The sequence below is a fragment of the Carcharodon carcharias genome, chromosome 17 (assembly GCF_017639515.1).
Source record: "Carcharodon carcharias isolate sCarCar2 chromosome 17, sCarCar2.pri, whole genome shotgun sequence".
NCBI lineage: Eukaryota > Metazoa > Chordata > Chondrichthyes > Lamniformes > Lamnidae > Carcharodon > Carcharodon carcharias.
In genome coordinates, this window is record NC_054483.1 from 73,961,858 (window position 1) to 73,982,857 (window position 21,000).

A 21,000-nucleotide genomic window follows, 5' to 3' on the forward strand; every position below is an offset into this window, starting at 1 on the left:
CGTGAGGTAGAGGTCAGTGCGCCAGACAACAACAGCACCACCCTTGTCAGCGGGTTTGATGACGGTGTCAGGGTTGGACCTGGGAGAATGGAGTGCAGTAAGTTCAGAGAGAGAGAGATTAGAATGGGTGAGAGGAGCAGAGAAATTGAGACGACTAATGTCGCGCCGGCAGTTCTCAATGAAAAGATCAAGAGAAGGTAAGAATCCAGAGGGAGGGGTCCAGGTGGAGGGAGAATATTGGAGGTGGGTGAAAGGATCCGTTGAACGGGGAGAGGACTCCTGCCCAAAGAAGTGAGCCTGGAGACGAAGACGGCGGAAGAAGAGTTCAGCATCGTGCCCAGCCCGAAATTCATTAAGTTGAGGGCGTAGGGGTATGAAACTAAGTCCTTTGCTGAGCCCTTTAAAATTAGCTGCTTTACGGCAGCAATTGCCATAAGAAGGTGGTGTGGCCTCCTCGAATCTGCTGGAGGTAGGCTTCGCTGGGGCCTTCAAGGGATCTCTTGATGTAAGCTGAAGCAGCTCCAGCGAATGGATGTGTCAGCGTAATTTTCAAGACCAGGTAAGTAGGTATTTATTTCTTCTAATTCCTGTGGGCCAGCACTTTCCAATGCTAGTAGGAAGTTATGGCGTTGTAATGTGACAGGAACATGCTAGGTGTTGATTGCTAATATTGCACAGAGTAATCTCTTGTTTTAAAAGCTTGCGGTGTTAGGTTAAAGCAGTTGTTGCTTGATACAAGATCTTATGAGGTGTGCTGGATTATATTGTTCCAAGCAAGAAAAGCAAGATAGAACCAGTCCATGTTAGATGCTATCAAATTACTGTGAAATAGCAATGAGTCAAACCCCAATGACACAAAATTGCAGCTGTGTCAAAGTCGTCAATTATTCCTGCATAGCAAATCCCATAGGATGATGCCTGTGATAAATCAATATTCTGCACTGATAATTCCAGATTAGTTGAACTTGTATAAACTTGTCATATGACCGTGCTGACCAAACAGAGTAGAGTTAGATCACACAAGAGCATGAAATCATGGAGCACTGGGATGGCCACCATTTGGCATCAAGATCTCCCTGTAAAAGGACATGCAAATATAGCTAAACCCGTGAGAGCGTTAAAAGTGTTGTCAATTGAAGGGAAGTTTACGTTGATACAGCATGTGGAAAACCGTGGTTCAAAGTGGAAAGTGGACCTTTCAAAGGAGTGGGAGATTGCACCATTGAGTTTGTCCACTATAATGAAACACAAGGTGAGCATCTTGGAACAGTTTGAGAACAGGCATGTTCTTCAGTAAGAAAACTAATGAGAATGGCTGCCTATCCTGACATCGAAGAAGGTCTGCTAACATGGTTCAAGTCAACCCCAGCAGAAAACATTCCCAACTATGGTCCAATCCTACAGGAAAGGGAGTTGTCCTGGCAAAGAACCTAGGCCACATGGAGTTTACATGCAGCGATGGATGGCTGGACCAATTCAATACAACACAAAACATCATCTTCTGTGTGGTAAGCAGTGAGGGTACATTGCCAATCAATGACAGATGATTGGCTTCAAAGTGCTCTTGCCCATATCTTAACAAGTAAACACCACAAGCCATTTTTAATGCGGATGATCTCTCAGGTTATCGAGGCCATCGATAAAAATCATAAGAATCCAACTGTTCTGGAGGCCATGTTCATGATGAAGATGGCATGGAAAGTGATGATGGAAGACAGAGTTGCCAACTGCTTCCACCACACTGGGATCAAACAGATTACGACTGCACAAGATGATGAGAATGAGGAGGAGCAGGGTGAGGCAAACCAACCTGATGACAAGGAGGCACTTTTTGTCCGCCTGCGAGAGGCCAATATGGAAATTCCAGCAGAGACAACCATGGAAACGTACGCAGAGGTGGACAATGTTGTACACTGCATGACAGAACTGATAGATGTTGCCATCGTAGATGCAGTACATTCCACTGAGGGGCCCAAGGAGGCCAATGACCCTGAAGAGTCTGAAAAATGCCTGCTCACTCATCTGCTTTTTCCTTAACTGATGCTGCAAAGGTATCCTAAGATGCTCCAGGATTTTGCACTGCAGCACAACAACACTGTAAACATGTTTGACTGCAGTGGCAACATGGTGGACTGATCACACACATCTAAAAGCTGCATGCTAAGCAGAAAAAGATTCCCGACATTTTTCAATGCAAAACCTCAGCCTTTTATAAGGTGAGGTCCATTGTAAGGTGTGAACAAATTGTATAAAGATTTTTTCGCACACTTACTGCTTCACTGTGTTTTCATTTGGCATTTGAATCTGCTGTTTTTGACATGTTTGTAGGCATATCAGGTTACTTAGAAGGGCATTCAGGTGGGAATAGGGCCTCTTCCATGAATCTCTACCATGAATCTCCTCATAACACACATTTGTGGCAGATCCCCTGGGAATTCAAATGATTGGGATTTTATTGTATTCCTTGTGCAAACTAGTAAAGGAATTGAACTGTAGGGATCTTTGAAATGGCAAAATGAGCAATTATATCATACTTCAATTTTTTTTATTCTTTAAGGGATGTTGGCAACAGCATTTATTGCCCACCTCTAATTGCCCTTGAGAAGGTGGTGGTGAGCTGCCTTCTTGAACCGTTGCAATCCATCTGGTGTTGTTAGGAAGTTCTAGGATTTTGACTCAGTGATAGTGAAGAAACTGTGATATAGTTCCAAAGCTGGATAGTGTGTGGCCTGGAGGGGAACTTACAGGCGGTGGTGTTCCCATGCATCTGCTGCCTTTGTCCTTCTACATGGTAGAGGTCATGGGTTTGGGAAGTGCTGCCGAAGGAGCCTTGGTGAATTGCTACAGTGCATCTTGTAGATGTTACACATGGTTATCACTATATATCAGTGATGGAGAGAATGAATGTTAAAGGTGGTGAAAGGGGTGCCAATCAAGCTGGCTGTTTTGTCGTGGTAGTGTTGAGCTTTTTGAATCTTTTTGGAGCTGCACTCATTGAGGCAAATAGAGCAAATTCCATCAACTCTGACTTGTGCCTTGCTGATGCTGCATAGGATTTGGAGGGTCAGGAGATGAGTTACTCACTGCAGAATTCCCAGCCTCTAACCTGATGTTGTAGCCACAATATTTATACAGCTGGTCCAGTCAGTTTCTGGTCAATTGTGACCCCCACCTCCATGATGTTGATAATGGGGGATTCAATGATGGTAATGCCATTGAATGTCAAGGGGAGAAGTTTAGATTCTTTCTTGTTGGAGATGGTCATTGACTGGCACTTGTGTGGCATGAATGTTACTAACTATTTATCAGCCCAAATGTTGTCCAGATCCTTCTGCAAATGGATTATGGACTGTTACATTATCTGAGGAGCTGCGAATGGTGCTGATCATTATATAACCTTCAGTGAACATTCCCACTTCTAACCTTATGAGGGAGGGAAGATCATTGATGAAACAGCTGAATATGAATGGGCCTAGGTGTTATGGTATGGCAGGTGGTCTTTGCCAGGCTGACCAAATCCACAAGGGAAACTTGGCCATGCTATCACAACAGTTTTACAATTTGTATTGATTACAGGAAAGCTTATGCACTGAATTCAGAAGTAACGAGTCCACTAACACCTTGAGAGATTTTACAAAATAAATTAAAACATTTATTAACAAAGGCAAAGAATAAAAACATATAGACAAGATTACTTACAATTCCTAAAATTCCTAATTAACCAGACTCCCAACAATACACCCCCTTTAAGGCAACAGTCCAAAATAGATTTTAAATTTAGAGAGAGACAATCCAGCGAGGTTACCACAAGCACCCAATCAACAATGGAATTCCAAAGGCTTTTAACACAACTTTGGTTCCTGGAACAGCAGACTTCAGCAAAGTGATTCGAGGCTTTTCCCCAAGTCTGTTTTCCACAAGTGTACCAGTCAGATCTCATATGGCTACACACCCTCACATAGCCTTCCATCCTTCTTTAAATATATTTCTTCACCTTTAAATACCATTGGTCCCCTTTGTCTTTGGAATTTACTTTTCCCATAATATAAAAATCGTTCATATTATCATTATGGTCAGCACTTCTGGGAAAAATCAACGTAATAACCTTTCTCTATTTATCTTGCCAGTCATAAAAACCTTATCATGTTTCTCTGAAAATCCAACAACTTTTCCCCATAGCTAAAAATGCAAATTTCATTCATACCCTATCTGCTGACTTTACCCTAGCTCACTCATTAGCATTTCAAATGTCCTTTCACACCTCTTTTGATAATTTCAACCTTGAAGTGTATCATTCTCTAATTTAATTAAATCAGTCACACAGACAGAACCATCTAGAAACACACATAAGCCTACTTCATAATGAAGCTATGAAAAATATGATAGTTTTGTGACAATAGGACACTACCCTGAGGTATTCCTGCATCAATGTCCTGGCACTGAGATGATTGACCTCCAACAACTACAATCACCTTCCTTTGTGCTAGATATGACTCCAGTCAGTGGTGAATATACCCCCTGGTTCCCATTGATTCCAGTTTTGCTATGGCTCCTTGATGCCACACTCGGTCAAATGCAGTCTTGATGTCAAGGACAGTCATTCTCACCTCATCTCTTGAGTTCAGCTCTTTTGCCTATGTTTGGATCAGGGCTGTAATGAGGCCAGGAGCTCAGTGGCGCTGGTGGAACCCAAAGTGAGCATCAGCGAGCAGGCTATTGCTCAGTAAATGCCATTTCACAGCACTGTCAATGACACCTTCCATCACTTTGCTGATGATTTCTTTCTTATTCATTCATGGGATGTGGGTGCCACTGGCTAGGCCAGCATTTGTTGCTCATTCCTAATTACCCTTGAGAAGGTAGTGGTGAGCTGCCTTCTTGAACTGCTGCAGTCCATGTGGTGTAGGTACATCAACAGTGCTGTTAGGGAGGGAGTTCCAGGATTTTAACCCAGCGACAGTGAAGGAACAGCGATATATTTCCAAGTCAGGATGTTGAATTGCTTGGAGGGGAACTTCCAGGTAGTGGCGTTCCCATCTATCTGCTGTCCTTTCCCTTCCAGATGGTAGCAGTCGTGGGTTTGGAAGGTGCTGTCTAAGGAGCCTTGGCGAGTTCCTGTAGTGCATCCTGTAGTGTAGTAGATGGTACACATTGCTCCCAAAATGTGTCAGTGGTGGAGGGAGTGAAAGTTTGTGGATGAGGTGCCCATCAAGTGGGTTGCTTTGTCCTGGATGGTGTCAAGCTCCTTGAGCGTTGTTGGAGCTGCACTCATCCAGGCGTGGAGAGTATTCAATCACACGTCTGACCTGTGCCTTGTAGATGGTGGACTTTGGGGAGTCAGGAGGTAAGTTAATCATAGCAGAATTCCCAGCCTCTGACCTGTTCTGTAGTCACAGTATTTATATGGTTAGTCTAGTTCAATTTCTGGTCAACAGTAATCCCCAGGATGTTGATAGTGGGGGATTCAGTGATGGTAAGGCCATTGAACATCAAGGGGCAATGGTTAGATTCTCCCCTGTCGGAGATGGTCATTGCCTGGCACTTGTGTGGCGTGAATGTTACTTGTCGCTTGTCAGCCCAAGCCTGGATATTGTCCAGGTCTTGCTGCATTTGGACACAACTGCTTCAGTACCTGAGGAGTTGTGAATGGTGCTGTACATTGTGCAATTGTCAGCGAATGTCCCCACTTCTGACCTTATGATGGAAGGAAGGTCATTGATGAAGCAGCTGAAGATGATTGGGCCTAGGGCACTAAATGGAGGAACTCCTGCAATGATGTCCTGGAACTGAGATGATTGACCTCCAACAACTACAACCATCTTCCTTTGTGCTTGATATGACTCAACCAGCAGAGAGATTTCCCCCTGATTCCCATTGACTGCAGTTTTGCTAGGGTGCCTTGATGCGAGACTCAGCCTTGATATCAATGGCAGTCACTCTCTCTGCAGTTCAATTCTTTTGTCTATGTTTGAACCAAGGCTGTACTGAGGTCGGGAGCTGAGAAGCCCTGATGGAAGCTAAAGATGGTTGGGCCTACGACACACATGTCCTTCAGAACTCAGCCAACTCAGTCAGCAGTAATACTACCAAGCTACTCTTATATTGGTCATTGAAGTCCCTTATCTAGAGTACATTCTGTGCCCTGATGCCCTGAGTGCTTTTTCCTAATGGTGTTCAACATCGAAGAGTGCTGATTCATCAGCTGAGGGAAATGTGGTAGGTAGTAATTACTTGGAGGTTTCCTTGCCCAGGTTTGACCTGATACAATGAGACTTCATAGAGTCCAGAGTCAATGTTGAGACTTCTAGGGCTACTCCCTCCTAACTGTGTACCACTGTGTCACCTATCTCTGGTGTGTCTGTCTTGCTGGTAGGGCAGGAAATACCTAGGCATGGTGGTGGCCATTTTTGAGACATTACCTGTAAGGTATGATTCTATGAGTATGCCTATGTCAGGCTGCTTCTTGACTAGTCTGTGAGACAGCTCTCCCAATTGTGGCACAAGCCGCCAGATGTTAGCAAGGAGGACTTTACAGGGTTAACAGGGCTGGGTTCGCTGTTGTCATTCCTGTTGCCAAAGTCAATGTCCAGTGGTCCATCTCGTTCCTTTTCAACGTTTCTGTAGCGATTTTGTACAGCTGAGTGGCTTACTAGACCATTTCAGAGGGCAGTGAAGTGTCAACCACATTACTGTGGGCCTGGAGTCACACATAGGCCAGGCCAGGTAAGGACAGTTACTTCCTTCCCTAAAGGACTTTTGTGAACCAGATGGGTTTTTACAACAACTAATGATAGTTTCATGGTCACATTACTGAGACTAGCTTTCAATTCCAGTTTTATTAATAATTTAAATTGATTAACTAATTGAATTCAAATTCCACCAGCTGTCACAGTGGGAATTGAAACTATGTCCCCAGAGCATTCACCTCTGGATAATTGTCCAGTGATGTAACATATTTGAAGAATTTCACTCTTTTTTTTCTTTTTTACATTCTTGCTAATTCAACAATACCACAATAGTTAAATTACTATGATGCACTAGGATTTTTCTAAAAAGCAATACCTGGTTAGAGATGTTTACACCTATATTGAATATGTAAACATAAAGACAAACTCCATCACACATTAGCAGTAAAATTGATGTAATCATATGACATTTCCTTTCTTATGCCTTCAATTAGTAACACTGCTGCATGTTTATTTTTCCAGTTGTCATTTTAATTTGTACTCCTGAGGTGGCAAGATCTATAATGTTGGAAGCTCAGCAGCTTGGCATGACAAGTGGCAAATATGTGTTTTTTATACTGCAGCTGTTTGAAGTCACAGGTGACGTGGTGAGTATGTTTTTAGAAGAAGCTTTTTACAATTAACATGTTGGGAAGAAGGTGAATATTTGTTTGGCAAGACCAATTAGTCACAGTGTAAAGTCAACTGACTAGTCCTAGTATAACACCAGCTCTTTTCCCATTATGAAAACACATAATCCAGTAGTTCTAGAACTCCCACCCAATGTGTTGATAGTATATATGTGTTGATAACAGTTCTGATCTTCCATAGGCTTAACAAGTCAGTTACATCCAATAATGCACAAGGTAACATTTTACAGTTCATGCGGAGAGAGAAACAGAGTTAGTGGTTTGAGTCCGTATGACTCTTCTTCTAAGCTGAAGGGAAGTAGAAATGGAATGCGTTTTATACTGTTGAAGAGAGGGAGGGAGACTAAACGCAGACTGGGTGACCACTTTGCGGAACACGATCGCTCACTCAGCAAGCGTGACCCTGACCTTCCTGTTGCTTGCTATTTCAAATTACCATCTTGCTCTCACACTCACATTTCTGACCTTGGTCTACTACAATGTTCCAGTGAAGCCCTACGTAAACTGGAGGAACAGCACCTCATCTTCCAATTAGGCACTTTACAGCCTTCCGGACTTAACATTAAGTTCAACAATTTCAGACCATGAACTCGGTCCTCCATTTGTGATTTTGTTTTCCCAACGCCCCTGCCCCCCACAGGGCGAATCGAAAACTTGTTCTTATGTTTTGCTTTCACAGAGCTCTGACCCTTGTTCTGCTATTAACACATTCTGCTGTCTGACCTTTATGCCACTATTAGCACCTGCCTTGGCCTTTAACACTTTAAAATCCACTCCTTTTGTCTTGTGTCAATGATATCTTTGTCAAGTTTCTCCTGAGCTCCCACCTATCCCTGACCTTCTATTTTGCTTCACCTGCTCCACTCCCTCTCTTCAGCAGTATAAAACCCATCATATTTCTACCTCTCCTCAGCTCTGAAGAAGTCATATGGACTTGAAATGTTCACTCTCCACAATGTTTCTCTCTCTACAAATGCTTTCAGAACTGCTGAGTTTGTCCAGCGTTTTCTGTTTTTATTTCAGATTTCGAGCATCCACAGTATTTTGCTTTTATTTTACAGTTCATGCCTATTTCATAATGTGATTGAATGAAGGTAAATACATAATTAGTTTTCCATGCTTGAATCAGATCTATCAATATTGAGGTAATAGTCCACTGAATAAAACTGATTGCAATGAATTGTGGCGCTGAATTATTTTGGATAATGATATGTGCCTTCCTTGAAGGAATTCTTTCATTGCTTGGATTTTGCTGACATGTAAATAACTATTTCATTATTAGAAATGAAACTTGAGAGAAATGTATAATGGGCATCTGGCCCAAAATTGACTATTTTATATTATCGGTCATTATCAAACTTATTCCCCAAGGGCTACATAACATAACTGGACAGCCACTTGGCTGCTCCTTAGCTAGTAAAACCATTCTGAGGCCGTCTGTTCAGAGATTTCGTTCTAATAGTGCAATCAAGAAATGTATCCTTGGAATAACAAGGCTTTGGTTGCTGAATATTAGGTGCCTAGAAATCACTGTGTGATATTAGTGCACGGATCTTAACACTTTGCTGCTTTAATTAAGTTATTAATCTGTTAAATCTCATTTCCTGTTTAAAATCTGCAGCAGGTGTCCTTAGTGTTTGAATGTTCTTTCTAAGGTTTCCTCTCTCCTGTGATGTATTATTTTTGGAACTGATTTTATTCCCAGATTCTCAAAAAAAATTGTAGTTTTTATTTAAACAAGATAAATCCAGCTGAAGATGATGAGTTTGAGACTACATCGTTTCTGACAGAGTGGCTACTATACTGCCCATAAATGGTTCATGTGTTTGAATTCCTGAATGACCAGAAAGCATCCTAGGTTAATCATTGCATCGTATTTACAGCTGCAGACCAGTAGCGAAAGCCACAATGGTTTTCCCTCTCAGCGGCAATCTTGAGGATGAAGAGAATGCGATTGATGCTTTTTGCTTGAAACATAGGTTGGAGGTGGAGTGTTTTACATCACTCCCAGTTAAATTGTGCCAGTCCTAGATGCTCAGTCTGAGACACCAACCTTAGACCACAATCCAGACCACTCTGCATTAGTAGCTGGAGATGCGCAACAATGACTGTAGGGAAAGGTACAAATGGAAAACAACAGGTAGCAGGATAAAGATAAAGTTAGAAAGAATTGACAGTGTGCAATTTATCAGTTTTGCATCACAACAATAAATGTATCTCTTTCACTTCGTGCCCTGACTATCCATTACCCATGGATGATAAGAACAAACATGTAATTTAGAATTCAACAATCTTACATTATGGTAGAATTAACTAAAACAAAATACATTCCAAATGTCAGCCACCTGTAGTGGCATTTCACAAAGCTCTGGATCAGCCCAACAGTTTAAATAGCCCACAAGGTAGTTTGTACAAATTACTGGTTCCATGGCATATCAGGAATTCAGGCACAGAAGTCAGCACAACATATACAATTTCCTATCCAATAACTTTGCAGCCAGAAGCACTCATGCTTAAACTGTGTCCTACATTTAAATGTTGTTTCTGGTTGTATTTCAACAAAAGGAAGACAAAAGCAAAAGCCTTAGTCCTCATGGTTTATAATGTCATCCGAAATCCTTTGCTGAAGTGCTGCCTTGCAACTCATAACTATCCATTATTCTCTATACATCATCAAAAATGATGATGCAGAGACTGAGGATGCTGTGGGTAGCTGAATTTGTAAGGCTAAAGTTATCCTATGCTATATCCATTTGGTTTTTAAGACAGGAACATTCTGAGCTTGAACTTGGACTTCTTCTGCTACATTTGGTAAGATTCAAATACGAAGGGAGTGTAACAGCAGTGAAACTCATCCAGAGTATCTCAATTCCCTCCTTACTCCGAAAATGGCATCAATAAGACAGTATGGGAATTGCTCATATTGCTTCAAAGCTTTCTTCTTCACCACAGGATAACTTTTGGAAATCTGCTTCAGTGGATGGGAAAGATGAAACCTTGAATGCATACAAATCGGTATTTCTGATTGCACTGAAGTCCTACAGTGAATATGGCTACTTCAACTTTCTACAAGAAGTGTACCAACGATTAAAAGGAGCCCCTTTTTACAGTGAATTGTCTTCAGAAACAGAGGTTTATAACAGCACTTACTTATGTTGTTAGAACACATTACCATTCTTCAATGAAAGTGAATGGAATTTAAAAAAGCCCATTTATTTTTATAGTTATATTGACACATTTATTTTATTTGTTAAGCTGGCTCCACCAAGTAAAGTCATTATTTTTAAGAGTGAAAACAGACGTTTCCCTCGTGGTTTATTGGAGAGAATCTTTGGCTTGGTGAGCCGGGGTGGGACCCGCTCGCCAAGGCGTAAAATGACGCGGGGTGACGTCAGGCATGTGTCCCGATGTCACCGCGCGTCATTTAGATTTTCAGTTCAGCGGGCGCGCAGCCGAGTCAGCTGCGTGCCCTCCGAGCTGTCAAAAGCCTATTAAGGCCATTTAACTAACAATTAAAATAATTAACGGAGCTGACCGTCCATCCTTAAGGTTGGCGGGCAGGCAAAGAGGCCAGGCGGCTTTCACATTTTTCATGGAACCTCATCCACGGGTGGGATGAGGTTTCATGAATTATTTTAAATTTTCTCAAAAATTTTTATTGAAATCAATGCACATGCCCCAGCTCATGTGACAGTTTCACATGAGAGGACATGTCATAAATATCTTTTCAATACTTTATTGAACTGTTAAATCTTAAAGCTAATCTCCTTAAGGCATAGAGGTGCCTCAGGGAGATTTCTGCTGTCTCAGGGACCCCCCCACCGCCCCCGCCACAGCAGGGAGCAATCAGCACTTCCGGCTGCGTGTCACGCTGGGCGGGCCTTAATTGGCCCGCCCACATAAAATGGCAGCGCGGGCCCAATCGGGGGCGGCGATCAGGTCCATGCCCGCCCATGCCCGCCCCCCAACAACCCCCCACCCCCCTACGGGGGACAATTCTACCTAATGGGTCAAGCACTGACAGGTGTAACAATGAAAAGCACTTAGGTTCAATTCCTGGAAAATGAACATGTGTCAATGTCAGGTGAGACAGGTCAACCATTGTGTGATGCCCTCCTGTCAAGGCACAGTCATGAAGATGAAAACTTATAGTGATGTGAGTGACCTGGGAAAAACTTGCCTCTGCACTTGCATTGTGATGAGTATGGGACTAATATTGCAAATGGTGTAGGAAAAATATGCTATATTGGCAGCCGGAGTGATGTTAAGAAATAAAATACACATGAGGCATGTCTTTGAAAAGTTAGAACAAATAAATCAAAGCGTTATCTGGAGTTTTATGGGCAAAATCTTTAGCTCAACGGGTGGGGGCATGCCCAACCTGCTCGAGTGTAAAATGATGCACATTGACATTGGGTGAGTGTCCCAATCGGTTGGCGGGCAGGCGAAAAGGACGAGCAGCCTTTGCACTTTTTTGGAAACCTCATGCACAGGTGGATGAATTTCTTGCTTGATAACAATCCTTGGCGAGTAATAAAAGTAATGCTTTGATGAAATCAAGGAGGAAAACCTGCAAGAATGGTTCACATCCCTTCAAATGACTTAGTCCCAGACTTGAAGATTGTCTTGCAAAAAAATTGAAATAGAATATAATCATTATTTTTAAATGGCAACAGAACTGAATGAAGCAATTACAAATGTTGAAGACTTTATCATGACGCTCAGTGCTTCAAAATGGTTATCTCCTGTAATAGTGTCATCTATCAGCTTCGCATTAGCCTTCAAGCTTCATTGGGATATCTAGGGTACCTATAATGAATAATCCATTGTAATAACTGGATAAACTATATGCATAACACTTCTATTAAGGAGTATTCCTGTGCCATTTCGAGTCAAATGTGAGGTAATCCAGTTCAATACTAAATAAGGCAAGCTGCAAAATAACCTGTCTGGGACAAACCAAGTGGTGAATAAGCTAGTGCCTTATTTAGGAGAATAATAATAGAAAATAGTAAAATAAAATAAGAGGTTAAAAAAGGAAAGTGGCATTAGGCTGGGTAGCTCCTTTTAGGCCGGTAGAGATATGTTGGGCCAAATGGCCTTCTTCTGTGGTATAAATTTCTATGTTTTCCATGTGAATATTGCTTCAGGGCATATACATAATATACTTGGAAAAGAAATACTAGCAAATACTTTAAATGAGCTAGATTATTTTGCAGATTTAGATGAAGAAAGAAAAGAGAACATATTAGTCTGACAGTTGGATTCTATGACAATTTTGTTCTTAATCTAAATTTTATCTGTTATAATGCAGGTAAATTCCTATTCAGCTTATCTTCATGATGCAGTGATGCTGTATGCCATGGCTGTTCAGGAAATGTTAAAGGCAGGAGAGAACCCATTTGATGGAAGAGCACTTATTAAGAATTTGAAAGGTTATGGTAAAGGGCGATTTTATGGTATGTAATAAAACATTGTGCCTCAAGCTTTCTTCCATTTACTTGTCATCACTTTGTTCTTCGATTAGCATCAGCTTTCTCCACAGTGGCTTGGGAACAGGACACATTGAAACAGAACCTAATTAGAACAGCTTAATCCTCGCTTCTATGATACTTATTAACCTTTGCGAGGAGCACCCCATGAACGCCAGGCAAAACAAGTTAAAATTGGAAGTGATGTTTTATTCCATTATGAATGTACGCTTTTATTGATGCAACAATAAGGTTTTTTATACATTTCAAGAGCATTAGAATATCAGTGAAGCTTTTCAAAAGACCTTTCGGACTGAATATTGAATTCAACAACTTTAGGTCTTGACCTCCCTCCTCCATCCCCACCCCCTTTTTGTTTCTTCCCCTTTCCTTTTGTTTTTTTTCCAATAAATTATATAGATTTTTCTTTTTCCCACTTATTTCCATTATTTTTAAATATTTTTAAATCTTTTATGCTCCCCCCACCCCAACTAGAGCTATACCTTGAGTGCCCTACCATCCATTCTTAATTAGCACATTCGTTTAGATAATATCACCAACTTCAACACCTATGTGTTCTTTTGTTCTGCTGTCTGTGACATCTTTTGATGATCTGCTTCTATCACTGCTTTTGCCTACAACCACACCAACCCCCTCCACTTCTCTCCCCCCACCCAACCCCCCTCCCCCCACCCCCCACCACCACCACCTTAAACCAGCTTATGTTTCACCCCTTCCTGGGATTTACCTAGTTCTGTCGAAGGGTCATGAGGACTTGAAACGTCAACTCTTTTCTTCTCCGCCGATGCTGCCAGACCTGCTGAGTTTTTCCAGGTAATTCTGTTTATGTTTTCAAAAGACCACTTTGATCCCATTTCATTCCTTCCGCATTGTGGCAGTTTTTTTGCCATTCTTCCTTCCTACACTCCTGACGAGAGATGAATAGGTCACAGCTTCAAATGCAGCATCTATCATGGCCATCAATTATAGGCCAGAGGACACAAAGGGTGGAATTTTCCAGGCCCATTGGCAGCAGGCATGGCTGGCGGCGTGAGCAGGCAATATGGTGAGAAGGCCAAAAATCAGTTTCACGACATCGTGAAACCAGTTTGCAATCGTCCACTCTGCCTGTCAATAGCAGGCTGCACTTTTTGCCATTGAATGTCGGGAACATCATTATAATACATATCATTATAAGCCCAGCTCGCGGAATCATCCCCTCACATCAAATTTACCGCCCATGTTGGCAGGAAAACATGTAAGCGCACAACAGATCTTGACAAATGTGACATGCAGAAATCAGGACTTACTGTCAGGGCCTTGCTCACATCGCAGACATCCGAGGAGCAGAAGATGCTGGAGCCTGACAGCAATGGTACACTGGAGGAACATCCATCACAAGCTGGATGGATCCTGATGGACCTGGCTCTGCCGCAAAGTGACTCATGGAAAGTGGAAAGTCACCGTTGAGGGTCTGCTCAGTGTCTTGGCCATGGTCTGCCCTGGCTTGCTTTGGCTGTCCTCTTGTGGGTCAGCTCGTCTCTCTGCGGTGACAGAGAATGAGGCAGAGGGGGTCACTGGCAAAGGGGACTCGGAGGGAGAGGACAGCCTCTGAGATTCCTGAGTGAATGACCCAGCTGCCATTCCTCCTCCCTTCAATGTCTGACTCCTTGATGGGAAGGAGCACCTGGAGGGATGTCGAGGTGCCCCATTTCCCTTGCGTTGCCACTGCAGGAACTCACCCGTGGTTACCACGACGGAGTGCAGGTCTGCATGCATCTCCGCTTTCTGCTGGACCAGGGTCCCCATGGTGTCTGCCATCCTCCCCATGGAGACCTCCATACACACAAATATGGGCGTTACTTCATCAGAGAGCAGGTGCACACATTCCTCCAACTCGCGTGCCACTCTGTTGAGGGCTTCCAAAACATGATGTTCCACCACCTTCTGCTAACTCTCCACAATGAGTTAGAAGCCGAATCCAGAGGCTTGTCACCTGACTCAAACTCACAGATGCCTCTTCCCCAGCAGTCCTCCAAACGCCGGGGAGCTCGGCTGAATCTGCCTCATCCTGCTTCAGGCACATATCCATGCAGTGACCACCAGATTGTGAACCTGAGCCTGCTGTAGATCTAGGTCCCAATGAGGTGTGTGTCCCTGCACTGGTGGAGGGTGTGGGTAAGTGCTGTGATGGGTCTTCCAGGCTGCTTATTTGCAGCTCCAGGAGGAGTCCTCTCGGCTGGAGGTGAAGAGGTAGATTGAGCTGAGGGACTGGCTGGCTGAGGGTCTTAGTTGCTTGGAAGAGCTCCCTGTGAACCAAATTTGAGAGAATTAGTGCATGGCAGCAGAGTCAAAAGCAGGAGAGAGAGAACTCACAGTTCCATTGAGAGAGGGATGATGTGGTGCAGGATCCTCACTATCACTGCAGGCGTAGTCTACAGCCTCACCAGTCAGCATGATGTCATCCTCCTGACAGAAGGCAGGCTGGAATTTGAAACTTTTTGGCTACTCAAACTACAGGATGCATCAAGAAAACATTTAGAGGTTGCTTTGGTTGGGAGTCTTTTTAGTTATTTGCAAACTATGAGGTATATTTTCTCAGGTATTGATGCTCAAACAAAAGTGTGGAAGTGATGGTGGTGTAGTCTAGAAGCCCAGGCAAATGCCTGAGGACATGGGCTCAAACCTCACCAAGGCAGGTGGCAGAATTTAAATTAATTTGATAAATCTGGAATATAAACCATGAAACTATCATCAATTGTCATAAAAGCCCATCTGGTTCATTTAGCCCATCTGTTTCCTTTAGGGAAGGAAATTTGCCATCCTTACCTACATGTGACCCCAAACCCACAGCAATGTGGTTGACTCCTAACTGGCCTAGCAATCCACTCAACTCAAGAGGAATTAGGGATGGGCAACAAATGCTGGCCATGTCACCGGTGTCCCTATCCCATGAAAGAATAAAGAAAAAAGATCTTGAGAAAAGTAGGATTGTTGCCCAATGTGCAACAATTATAAAAATAGTGCACAATTGTATAATTGTTAGGTCCATCTCCATATCAATCTATCCCCTTATGTGATCATGTTGCAGTATGGCCTTTTACAAAATGAATAATGTATGACAGTTTATATGTTTATTTGTACTCTGTTTCCTGCTTTTTTCCTGCCTTAATAGCTATTTGTGACCACATTCCTACTCCAGCTGGAATAGTAGGATGGTCACAGCTATTGTATTTCCCTCCACTATCATGTTTACCAACCCTGCGACACTCAAGCAGCAGCAAGCACATTTGGAGTAGGGAAACTTGTGTTTTTTTCCCCTTCTCACAAATGGGATGGCTCATTCCAAAATGGGCCTCTGTCCAACTGGCTAGCTGAGAACTGATGATACCCACACATCCCAAACAGAGGAACTTAGTCTTATCACTTTCTTGAATTAATCATTCATGCCCTCCCTATATCTTTTTTTCTGTACCTTGTTTGACATTGAAGACATCCACTCCAATTTACACTTCCTCCTCAGTCCTCGACATGTTTCTTTCTCAATCTTTCAATCTGATTAGTTGCTCACCCTGTTCACTCAGGGTCTCGGATTCCGGGCAGAATTTTGCCCTTGGCATGCAGGATCGGTGGGGGCGGGCGGGGGGTGGTTGAGAAGCCGACTGCTGCTCGCGATCGGCAGCGGACCGTGATTTTATGCTGGTGGGCCAGTTAAAGCCTGCCCAGTGTGAAATGCAGCTTGTGAATAAGCGGGAAGGTACGGGCGGAGTCGGGGGCATGATGTCTGCCAGTTCCAATGGCGACCCGACGGCCAATTCAAAAGCTGCCTCGGCAGCCCCTGGAAGGCTGCCAGGGAAGGACGCTGAAGTCTGGTCAATGGAAACCATTGCCTGTGGACTCGACAGGCAGGAGAGCAGCTCGGCGGGGCAGTCAGCTCTGTGTTTCTCCGATGAGTGCCTCGCTGCTTTCCTGGATGAGGAGGCAGCATTGAGAGAAACCCTCGTCCTCAGAGATGGGAGGAGGAGGCCCCCCCACCTCACCAAAAAGGCATGGGCGGAGGTGGCATCCAGGGTCAGCAGCCACAACATGCTGAGGCACACATGAGTGCAGTGCCTGGCTGGCCTCGTCCGTAAGGTAATGAATGAAAGTCAACTCCCGCCTGAACAGAGCTGCTGTCACCAGTTTGATGCAACTGTGGACAGCTGATTGGGAAACTGCACACAGATCCCCCACTGAGCCCTGGAAAGAGCCGGAGGCATAGAAGTTGAGGGCCACCATGACCTTCAGCGCCACTGGCATGGAATGTCCACCCATACAGTCGGAGCTGATCTCAGGGCCAATCATCTGACAGATGGAGGTCACTGCCTCTTTTGAGAGGGGGGGCCTCCTTCAGCACTGCACCTTGGACACATTGAGATAACTGCATCGCTACCTGTAAACCCTGGTAGCAGGATAGTGGTATCTTCTGTGGCCCTTTCCGCCTTGGACTACCTGCTGGCTCTGCGCCCCATGTGACTGCACCTCCCTGGTCTCCTCCCCTTTCTGTCCCTCTCTTCCTCCTCAGAGGAGGTGCCTCCAGGGGAGACCACAATCCCCATTACCAAGGAAAGGGAAGGCTGTCTGACACCCAGAAGTCCCCACATGGTTTGAATCCTCCGGGGGCCTGGAAAACAACAGTGAGTCCTGAACTGAAACCTCTAAAATATCTGAATGCAGCTCTGAAGTGAGATGAAGCTGTTCTATTCGCAGAAGCAATCAGCAGCAAGTGATATCCTGCACTTCTCACTAATCACATTGACAAGGCCACTGACCCCTCTTATCCCACCCATGGTTGAAGTTTTGCTAATTGTGGCCTGACCGTTTTGCCCATGCGATGGCCTGAAAATCGCACGGGCTACGTAAAGCCGGAGACAATTGGTGTCTCTAGGGCCTTAACTGGCCACTTAATTAATGGCGGGGGCGTCACCGTCTCCATGGTGTGCCCGCCTAGCGAAATATCACGAGAGTGCGTGTTTGATGTTGGCAAGCTCAGCCAACGCAACGTGCTTTATTTAATGCACGAACAGGTTGGGCGCAACCCTGCCTGCCAAGCTGAAAATTCTGCCCGGTTTCCTTTGCTGCACAATTTTCAGCTCAGACTCATAGCAACTTGGCATACAATAAAATTAAAAGCCTAAAACATGCAAGAGCAAATCTAACAGCAGACACCATTAGTTGTCCTGTCACAGCAAATAATGGCCAACATTAACCATTCAAAAGAAACCAGGTCAAATGCGAGTGTTAAAATTGCAATATCTCATTTATGGATGGACCTTATTTTACAGACTCAGTGGGAATGAATGATGGAGTGCTTAGCAATTGTGAGATTCTCCATTTTGGAGGAAGCAGTAAAACTTCACAATGTCTGCTCAGCCTCTCCACCACAGGCCTATCTAATACGAATAATCATTAAACATCATTGGTGTAATAATCCATCCTCCAAATCTAGCCAATTTCACATAAATTAATGTTTGCCTGTTTTTAATTATAACAATGTTGATAAGGATGTCAAAAGAGTACTGGAGATTGTAACTTGGTTTTGTAAATAGAGGACAAGAGGTCCATATGAAGGGGACAAATATCCTTTTATCCTCTTGCAATAGCAGAAATTGAGAGCAGAAATCCAACTCTTTGTCTTAATAGGTATAACTGGCTTGGTAGACATTGATAGCTCTGGAGAAAGATATATGGATTATTCTGTGTATGACCTGCAATCATATGAGAACATCACAAAGTTTATTCCTGTTCTTCAATACGACAGCTACAGAAAATCAATAAGGTAGGTTCTGTTGAGCAGGTTATTGTTAGCTCGTTGAATGCTGTAGTGCTTTATAACAGTTTTTTCATGTCTCAGTCTTGATTTGACGAAAGTCTCTTTCCTCTGAAGGCTCATGGAAAAGTATTTGTTAGATTTATTTTATATTTGGGATAAGGAGAAACTAGAGTCCTACATCATTCTGGTCATGACTATATCACCTATGCGTTTCAATATAATAATGTAAATATTTGATGAATGTGCATGTAAAAAAAAAGTCTTCAAAATGCAATGGTTTGTGCAGTCAGAAATCTCAATTTCTTGTTCTGACATTTTAAAAAATTGAACATCTATTTATATGTACTGCAATTTTAACGTTTCATTAGTAACAATGAGCTATCAAATGGGGGAGGGGGAGATAATGCCTGTGCATAAAATCATGAACACCTTTATAAGGAACACACAATTTTACTACGCATGGGAAAGAATTTTACGTCCTGTGGGTGGGTGCTCACCTGACTTGATTGGGGGTAAAACAGAGCGATATTTTTGTCGATAGGTGCGCATGAGAGTCTAAGAGGCCTATTGAGACCATTAAAGTAACAATTTAGACAGATTTTTCACTGCCTGTCCAACCTAACTGTTGGTGGCAAATCGGCCAGGCAGCCTTCGCATTTTTGAGGAAACCTCACCCATGGGCGGGAAGTGGTTTCCGACATTAATTTTAAAAAATGTTTTGCCATAATTTTTATTATGTTTATGTCCATGTGATGGAGTCCTGTGGGGTGGTGGGGGGAGTGGGGGGTGGGGGGGGAGGTGGGTGGGTGGGTGCGGTGTGGAGGGTGGGGGGACATTTTTTTCAGATTTTCCTTATCGTTATTTTTGAGTTTAAAATTCTTCAGCACCCTGAGGCGGCTCTCTGCCTTCAGGGAGCTTTCATTACGCGCTCCCCCTGCCCCTGTGCAGATTTCAGTGCTCGCCCTCCTCCCTCTCCCCCAGCCCCAGCAGTGCTGAGCCTTTCAGCGCGTGTTTCACACTGGCTGGCTGTTAATTGGCCAGCCAGTGTGAAATCGCAGTCGGGGGCCAATCGTGGGCTGTGGACCATTTCCCCACTAATCCCAGGCCTGCTCGCCACACCCGCTCAATGACCCAAAAATCCTGCCTATGGCGCACAGAGGAGCTATCCCTCATAAAACTTAAAATGTTGGTTAGAATGTTTACTACGGACAGGATTTTTCCTTGTCACAGACAGTATATTTACTCTCAAAAAATGTACAGAATGAACCATAGTATGATTATTTCCTCTTCCCCACTTTTTCAGCTCGACTAAGGAATTTGCTTACATTTCATGGCTGAGTGGAACTCCTGTTAAAGACTACCCCGACTGTGGATTTTACAATGAGCTATGTGAAGCAGCCTCCAAAAGTAGGCATTTAACCAAGTCATTCTCCTGTATGGGAGAGCCTGGATGCACCAGTAGGTCTTTTCCTGTCATTCATCTTGAGTCTGTGGCATGTATAGTATGCTTCACATAAGCTTTCACATACATTAAGGTAACATGAGGCTGAAATTTCTCCTATTGATCACTTGACTGAGAAAGTCAGCACAAGGCAGTTAATAGCATTGTTTTTCTACGATAAACAAATAGGATGAATTTCACTTTATGGTCAGTTCCATGTTGTATGATAGTGAATAATACTATCAATGATATCAGGGCTTAAAGAATTAAATTATGAAGACAATAATTATGAAGTCTATGCAGTAATGCATTGACTAGGTTTGTATTCCATTGAGTACAGGAGATTAATGGCTAATTTAATAGACGTGTTTAAGACGATTAAAAGATTTGAAAGGGTTGCTAGAGATAATGAACCTCTGGTTAGGGAGTCCAGAACAAGGGGGCATAAACTTAAAATTAGAGCTACGGCATTCAGGGGAATTGTCAGGAAGCAAGCACTTCTTTACACAAAGGATAGTGGAAATCTGGAACTGTTCCCTCAAAACACTGTAGAGACTAGGTCATTTGAAAATTTAAAAACTGTGATTGATAGATTTTTGTCAGGCAATGGCATTAAGGGATATGGAATGAAAGTGGATAAATTGAGTTATGATACAGATGAACCATGGTCTAACTGAATGGCAGAACAGGCTCAAGGGCTGAGTGACCTCTTCCTGTTCCTATGTCCTGATGCTCACGCACAGGATAAACGCCAACATAGTTTAGTTGGATCGAACAGCCTGTCCTTTGTTGTAATTCTATATTTTGGACCAGGTTTGCATCTAAAAGTATAAGTTTCCTGGAAAGGTGATACGGTTTAGCCATTTTATGTTAATAAACCTGCTATGATTAATTAAGTGCA

At 43.3% G+C, this 21,000-nt stretch overlaps 1 protein-coding gene across 1 annotated transcript in view; it reads left to right on the forward strand.

The window, feature by feature from the left end:
- The window catches only part of gucy2g (guanylate cyclase 2g), a 119,279-nt gene that overhangs the window by 7,207 nt on the left and 91,072 nt on the right, over positions 1-21,000 (forward strand). The window contains exons 3-7 of the mRNA XM_041209857.1: positions 7,209-7,318; positions 10,328-10,507; positions 12,690-12,834; positions 18,529-18,664; positions 19,962-20,052. Coding sequence (XP_041065791.1) covers positions 7,209-7,318; positions 10,328-10,507; positions 12,690-12,834; positions 18,529-18,664; positions 19,962-20,052 — 662 coding nt within the window. The remainder of the gene's footprint in view (positions 1-7,208; positions 7,319-10,327; positions 10,508-12,689; positions 12,835-18,528; positions 18,665-19,961; positions 20,053-21,000) is intronic.